General features: G+C 42.5%; 1 protein-coding gene across 1 annotated transcript; it reads right to left on the bottom strand.

Moving 5' to 3' along the window:
• Positions 1–549: 549 nt before the first annotated feature.
• agtrap (angiotensin II receptor-associated protein) lies at positions 550–7,498 on the bottom strand. The gene is made up of 5 exons (XM_062545010.1): positions 7,351–7,498; positions 6,836–6,870; positions 6,435–6,543; positions 5,890–6,100; positions 550–1,097 (listed from the first exon to the last, which is right to left on the bottom strand). Exons 1-5 carry the CDS (start codon positions 7,375–7,377, stop codon positions 973–975), a joined length of 507 nt encoding a protein of 168 aa, XP_062400994.1. The 5' UTR covers positions 7,378–7,498; the 3' UTR covers positions 550–972.
• Between the last annotated feature and the right edge of the window lie 389 nt (positions 7,499–7,887).

Here is a 7,887-nt window from a genome sequence, read left to right as displayed (position 1 = left end):
TGAAATTAAAATAGCCCCACATCATCACATACCCTTCACCATAGCTAGAGATTGGCATGGTGCTTTTTCCAGTAGGCCTATTAGCCTGTTTGATTTGCATTGAGCTCAATGAGCATCAAACAGGCTAATAGGCCTACTGGAAAAAGCACCATGCCAATCTCTAGCTATGGTGAAAGGTATGTAATGATGTGGGGCTATCTTAATTCCAACGGCCAAGGGAACTTTATCAGGATGCATAATATCCTGAATCCATAAAATAGCTGGCCTTAAAAAATAAAAATCTGCCCGCCCCTATGTTAACCCTATGTGTTGAATTCCCATAGGGTTACATTGGGGGTCAAATACTTACTTCCCCCTAGCATTTAGGAAGAACATTTATTTATTTACGAAACATTCTTCCATCACAAAGAAAATTGGCGTACTTAGCGGTTTTATTTTTACTCAATTTTTGAATTAAGACATTAAGATCAATTGTCAAATGACGATTTTATATTCCTCTTTTTAGGCAACTTTAGCATGGTATCAAATACATTTTCTCCTCACTGTACCTAGACATTCTTACCACATACTCCTTCTACTTCAACAGGGAAGAGTTATAATGCTGAACCTTAATACTGTGTAGCTATGATGCAACTTTTCTGTGTAGATATACACATGCTTATCTGACCATTTGTGAGCAAGTTCAGAAAATACAAAAAAAAAAAAATCCAGTGTTTGACCTACACGCTGACATTGAATTACATTTTCTCTGCATAATACCACAGTGGAAAACCAACGAGTTGGAAAGCACTAAAGCTATTTGCCCAGATTATCATTGTAATAAACATTTTCCTTTAAGTGCTGATAGTAACGCCTGCACCACATATCACATGTATCATTATGAACAATTCACAAGTTGCTCATTCATCAGAGTAAAAAAAAAAAAAAAAAACATCATGGTTTGGAGTTTGGCTCGTTGGCCTTTTCAGGCTGTCAGTAGGACCGCGCTTGCTTGCTGCCCTCAGCCTGGTTGAAGGGGTTTGCTGGAGCACTGGACGACTGGTCCTGCTGGTCGATGGACTGATAGGCATCTCGGTTGCGCGTGACTGTGGGGAACCCTGAGTGATTGGAAACAAGGTTTGTGTGAGGAAAGCGTTTCCAGAAAAGTCCTCATCATTATCATTTCAAAACCAAGATGCACATTCATTGACACCTGGAAAAAACACAGCCAAAGGGGAGGTGGGAACACTTACAGTATTTATTTCTAAACCAATACACACCTTCCATGCCAACACCTCCTGAACGTATAACTAGAGGTGCAGAATTAAACACCTTAGCGTTACTTAGTCGCGTGAAACTACTACTGCTGACAGTCTACCACAGAGCGCTTATCCGCCTTTATGGGTCAATCATATGGTGGAGCAAGGTGAAGGTACTGTAAAACACCTCCCCACACACACAGCCAGCCCACACATGCTCACACAGTGGCACTGAGTCCCAGATGTAATCATCTCAGCATGTTGCTTGTACTGCAGCTCCTCTCTCACAGCAGACAACTGAGTCTTGGAACAATGGTGTGACAATTAGCAATAACCCCTCAGTCTCACGAGGAAAGAGCTGTGCAGTTAGGAACAAATCTCTATTATAAACCTTGGGGGTACCCTTTACTGTCATTATATCAATAGTACACCCCGGGCACATTTTTTATATTTTATAACCTTTTATGACATTAAAAGTTGTAAAATTCTTCATGATATGCAATAAGCTATTTTACTGCATTTGTATCAGGGTTATTTACGTCATGAAACTGTGCGGTGCAATCCCATCTCAAATCGATCGGTGTACATTTTGTATACAAGATGCGCCATGGCCCCAGCCGTGGCACAACTGGCTGGGGCACCTGCACCGCACGCCGGCGACCCGGGTTCGATTCCCGCCCCGAGGTCCTTTCCGGATCCCACCCCGACTCTCTCACCCATTCGCTTCCTGTCTCTCTCTACTGTCCTGTCAGAATTAAAGGCGCAAAAGCCCAAAAAATATACTTTAAAAAAAAAAAATAAATAAATAAAAAAAAAAGATGCGCCATGCCACCTAGTAAGACTTCCATGGCAGTAAAATACAGTCCGCAGCTCTCAAATCAGCAACTCGTCAACAAAGTTAGAGGCCATGGATAATTAATTTACCTGCTCAGAGGGCTCCCAACTCCCAACCATGGTACTGCAAGGGTCCCGAGATAGAGGAGCAGAAACCTCCTCACCCATATAGTCAATCTCCAAATTACTTATAATTGTCGTCCCCTGACTTCACCATGTGGCAGGCCCCCCTGGGCCACCATGGGAGATGTGCCACCAAATAAGATTTACACACCTTCTCCCTCTGCAATATACAGTCCTAATCTAATTTAGACAGCCTGGAGAGGTGTCGCTAAGACCAGCCTTATTGGACACATATCCTTGCAGGAGGAATTTCGGAATACAAATTATTCACCTAGGCTCTACCGCAGGTGATGATTCTCTTTGTCTGAAAGGACGTGAGCTGAATGGATATTATTACATTATTTATTTTACTGACCTTCAACTATGATGTTCAATCATTCAAGGAAGTGTCATTTCATTTTTATTTAAGTTAGAAACAGAAAATGCAATCATGATGACAGATGGAAACCGGAGTGCTAATTGCGTCATTTTCTTGGTCACAATTTATTTAAAAATATTATTTATAAAACCTACTTGAGAATAAATTACTACTGGGTAAACACAGAAGAAAATGGTCACACACTTCTGAGAATAGGTCAAGGCAGTAACAGAAACTTCACCAATTATATAAATGAGCCAATGCAGTGTTTGAAACAAACCCACCTTGAATATCTGCAAATTTCCTCAGAAAATAAGAATAAAAGTAACTAATTTGCATGTGTTGCCTGCAAAAATGCATGTCCAGAGTCTATAGTAAATGCAAAAACTTTAAAATAAGACATGAATGAATGAATAAATAAATAAATAAACAATACATCACTAACTGTTTTGGAGTGGTGAAATGTCATACTAATCATGTGACATTACTGGAGAGGACTATGCAAACATGCCGGTCCCACAAGCTACTCTCATCTCCTTTTAACCTATAAGTATAACTTTATAAACCCTTAAAGCCTGTCCACAGGGCCTTCGTTTTAGCTATTAGCTTTAGATTTGTTGGAATGCAATGGCAGCTGGATAAACAGGTTCGACTCTAAGTCCTCTAAATGTTACGACAATGCCAAAATGTATACACATGTTTGATCATTTGTCTACTATATGATTATGCTACTCAAGGCAAAAGCTAAAAAAGAAGAAACGCAAAACTAGAATAACACACACGAAAGAACACCAGCTACCGCCTACATTTCCACACGTGTGACAAATCACAGACCAGAATCACTTGATGATTGTAACATGTATAGACAAGACATGCTGAGATTTGGACTGAAGCAGGGTTACAGACATAGTCACATACAACACAGGGGCACAGAGAAAGACATTTTCAGACAGCCAAAGGAGGACAAGAGGATACCCACAGCCATAATTGCTCCCTTCTGTCACTGCATCTCCGCATGGCATGAGAGACAATGGCATGAGAGACAGACAGAGTGGCAGCAAGAGGGGGGAGGGAGGAAGAGGGAGGGAGAGAGAGAGAGAGAGAGGGAAAAAGAAGAGCAAAATGAGAAAAAGGGGGTTTGGAAGAGAGGGGGAAGGGGAGGGAGGTAGAAAGAGAGAGCAAATGGCATCTAATAGCGACGAAAATTGCTGTCTGCACTGTCCGTGGTGCAGTGACTGTCCACGGAGGTCTCCAGATCTGAGGACAAATGGGCAAGGACGAAGAGGACAGGAGCAGAGGAGACAGCAGTGTGAGGACAAGCATGGGGCAGAAACAGAGAAACAACAGTCATATGAGAACAGAACAGTGAGGATGGGAAGGCACAATGAAAAACGGATAGTGAGGATGGGTGGACAATGGACATGATAAGAAATGAAGGGTAGTGTAGTATCCCTAATACACAAAAATCTAATATTACACAAATATCTGCACTCTCTCACACACTCATGCACTCAATTTATATTTTCTTACACCAAATTATTTATCTTTTCTGTTTATAAAAAGGCAAGCTGTCTTGGTTTGAGAAACATGCACCTGTTACTTGCATACGTTTGTGCAAGTAACTTCCTTGTGTATGACTTCATTTAGCCTACAGCAGGACTTGCCTTATTGATTGGATACTTTCTGACTGTCTACAAGAATAAATAGTGACTTAGGGCTACACACACACTGGAGACCATAATGACAAGGACACTTGAGGATTTGTAAGGGTGACCCATTTTACACTTAGCCTCTACATCATCCCAGCATGATGATTAAATACACAACAGGTTGATGCATGGCTGCCATCAGTTAGCTCTTGCAGAAGCAAAGCAATCAAATAAAAAAATAAAAAAAACAGAGATCCACGAGTCCACGCACGCACGCACACACGCACGTACTGTATGCACTCACATGGTAGAAGTTTAAGAAAAAACAGAGGGTGTCTTGAGTAATGCCTGACAGAAATGCCCACAGTTGCTAAATCTTGTGATTTTGTAACAGCTAGTCTTTCACAGTTAGACGCATTCTGTTCACACAGACTGAGATACTCGTCATGAATGTGAGATCCCAGATATTCACCATGCCATAATCCCATCCCACACGGTACCATCTTAGTGCATAATTTACCATTTCTTATCAACACAGCATCCACTGAGCCTGCTTTATGGCAGCAAATGGTTCTGCTAAGTCTTCAGTAGCTAGAGCAAGGGGATGGCTACAGAGGTGAGAAGTTCACCACAGAAATACAGTCTTCAAATGAATCATGACACGCTTCATGTTTCATCAGTTCTAACACTGGCAGGTACTCCATTACATGTCCACTGCCGCCCTGGTGGGGCCCGAAGGGTTTACAGGTCGTCTCCCCCCGCCCCTTTCAATGTCCCCATCTCCAGTTTCCATTATTCACAATCGTCTTCTGTCTCTCTCTCTTCCCTACCTAGTTTTTGACTAACAGTGCACACAAAAACACCCTAAGGATTGTCGACTCTGAGGGAAGTCTCACAGTCTCCAACACCGATGTGCGTAATACAAAGAACAAACTTTACATGATCACTTATAATTGGTCAGTAGTCTGTGTTCAGTTTTTACCAGTAGGCTTGTTTGACTTGCACTCTGTCCTGAATTATCAGACGAATACATCTCCATGTGAGCGGGAATCAGCAGAAATCAGTCTTTCTGCAGCTGCGTGGTTCATTGGCCACTTAGTGCAATTTCAGGCATTTCTTTCATTTCCTCTGGTTTTCTTCTTTCGCAGTCACATAACAGCATAATCAGACACAACATGCAGGCCTCATACACAGCTAATGGATTCTATAATTATAGCTCCATCACACCCATACAAACTGGCACTCAAGCTTGTTTAAGAGTGCATTTGTATTGGAGGCGTATCAATTCATTTACCCGCCGAGTGCAGCCCTTCTCTGGTCCGTGCTTTACATTAGAGAAGCCGGGTATATCAGGCGCATTCGTCTTGTGACCGACCGTTCTGCTAACTTAATTAGCCTGAGCCTCTAGTTCTCTCTGCCCCCACTCTCCTCTTTAGGGAGCTTCAAACACAGCAGTTGAATCAGTATTATAGAGAGGAAAAGCAAACCATTGGTTTACACAGGAAAATATTTTCTAAAACACTTTCCCCGTTTATCCAAGAGCTGTAGAAAGGAGAAATGTTTACTAAGAAATCCTAAGGCACATGCATCACACACTCGTGTAAGAGGCCAAATCTGTGGACCACCAAACGTATGAATCCCTCTGTATCCAGATAGCCAAGGCCCTCTCTACGTGTAGTCCACTTACCAAAGTTGACGTTGTAGTCGCCTCCCCTTTCCCGGTACATTTGGTAGACAAAGAAGCAGGAGACGGGCTTGAGGAGCAGGCTGAGGATGGCCATGCCCACGCTGAAACGGAAGGTGTCCCTGTTCCTCTCCGCCAGGCCCTCGGACACCGGGTAAAAGATTCCAAAGTGGATAATGTCTGTCAGAATGGTCAAAACCATTCCCAGAAGGAACTGTTGGGGGGGGGGGGGAGAAAGGTGGTTGGCGTGGTAAGCATAGTGATTCACAATTCAGATGAACAGAATAAGCTTCGACTTGGTGCAATAATATCAAATGCTAAGAGGTGAAAAGAATTTTCAATTTGCTTTCCATCAGTACAGAGAAACATTATTATGGTCAGATATTATTCGTGGGTGCAGAGCTGCCCTCAGTTCCGCACTGAACAAATAATTCTGGGTCAAACTGTGGGTAAGACCATGTGATATATCTGTTATAATCTAGCTTTCAGAGTTTTCTCTCTTTCAGAGAGAGTGTGAGTGCATGAGGAAGCTCACTTAGCTGACCCACCATTAGCACAGCATCAATGGAGTCTCTATGAGCAATCGCCCATACACCAATAGCCAGCATGGTAAAGTTTCCCCAAGCATATGATGGTGGTAGCCATGCCATGCATCCCCTGTTGACAGAGATACACTCATTACACATAAGACAGACAATAATGCTATGACAGAGGATACAGAAATTAACATCAGAATCCCCCCACACTATTCCATATGATTCAGGACAACAAAGCAGACTACACTTTGTAAAGGGAGTTGCAGGTTCATGTTTGGTGCTTCAGGAAGCACCCATCCATCTGACCATTAGACCTGAACAGCATCTTCAGATGGTGCTAGCCTGGCAAGGCCTACTAGAGAAATTCCTCAGGCGAGTGGAAAAAGCTCCGTGGAGCCTTGGGACACACTCACCAGACTGTAAGCAACCAGTGCACCAGTACGATGGCCTGTAGGGATAAACAGTGCAGTGTCACCGCAAGCAAGTATAGTCATCGTGTTTGCTAAGTAATCTCCTAAAGTTTCACGCCATAATGTGGAACGTGCGTCGCACATTTCAATGGGTCACGTAGTCTCCAGATAGCCTACTTTTAAGAAACAGGCCGTCTTATTCCACACCTAGCCTAACGGGCAATTCCAAATCACTTTGAGACCAATACATTTTTACAGTAACATTTAAGCTCACTCACAGCTAGAAACAATGTCGCCCACGTAAACAAACTAGGCTACATGTAGCAGGTTAAGTTAACACTTGTGATTCTGAAATACAGTTTGTGCCCTGTTCGTAATTTACACCCAAGGCATCTGTCATTCATAACTTCAGAGATATCGACAACTTCTGACAAAGTGACAACCTTCTGATTATGGAACTCAGGTACAGACAATTCATTCTCTCTTTCTCTGAAAACTGAAATCGTTTAACAAATTACCTTGAGATTAATGGCTGGGATTTCCATAATTATTGACCAATGCAGACTCTGGTCAAACTCCTGCGTTTTTCAAGTTTTTACCCACAATATAAACTGTAGCATACTGACTCACTCTCCTCCGCTAAAGTTGACCAACCCCTCCCTTCAGTGAGTCGGCAAACACAAACCATGTGACAAGAGCCTGACCGCTTCCACGTGACTTAAAGCTGCTGTGTTAAGTTCTGCTGTGTTCTCATTCAAGTTAAGTTATCCTCCTTAGCTGAGATCACCAATATCGTGTTTCATGTTGTGATTTAGAATAAAATGATATTGGTTTCCAATGTCCTTTGTGACTATGTATTATCAGAGTTTGTTTTTACCCATGATGAGAGCTTGTAGCTCCCTCCCCACAATCCCATCAACATCCATCTTGCCATAAATCTTAATCCATCAAGTGACCCTGATGTTTAAATTGCCCCTCTTCTGAAAGGTTGTTGGCCAGAGGCGTGTTGTTTTTTTGAGTGATGGTGTAGTGATCTAGCATCTATCAGGTGTAGT

This window comes from Sardina pilchardus, chromosome 9 (genome assembly GCF_963854185.1).
Source record: "Sardina pilchardus chromosome 9, fSarPil1.1, whole genome shotgun sequence".
In the NCBI taxonomy this organism is placed as follows: Eukaryota; Metazoa; Chordata; class Actinopteri; order Clupeiformes; family Clupeidae; genus Sardina; species Sardina pilchardus.
This window is presented reverse-complemented; position numbering and strand designations above follow the sequence as displayed.

Bases quoted from the DNA above. Each gene is read 5' to 3' on its own strand.
- agtrap (XM_062545010.1), bottom strand. From the start codon at position 7,377: ATGGAAATCCCAGCCATTAATCTCAAG. The intron at 6,544-6,835 runs GTGAGTGTGTCC...CTCTGTCAACAG, and splicing joins CACTGGTTGCTTACAGTCTG to GGGATGCATGGCATGGCTAC. The intron at 6,101-6,434 runs GTGGGTCAGCTA...CCCCCCCAACAG, and splicing joins CCATTGATGCTGTGCTAATG to TTCCTTCTGGGAATGGTTTT.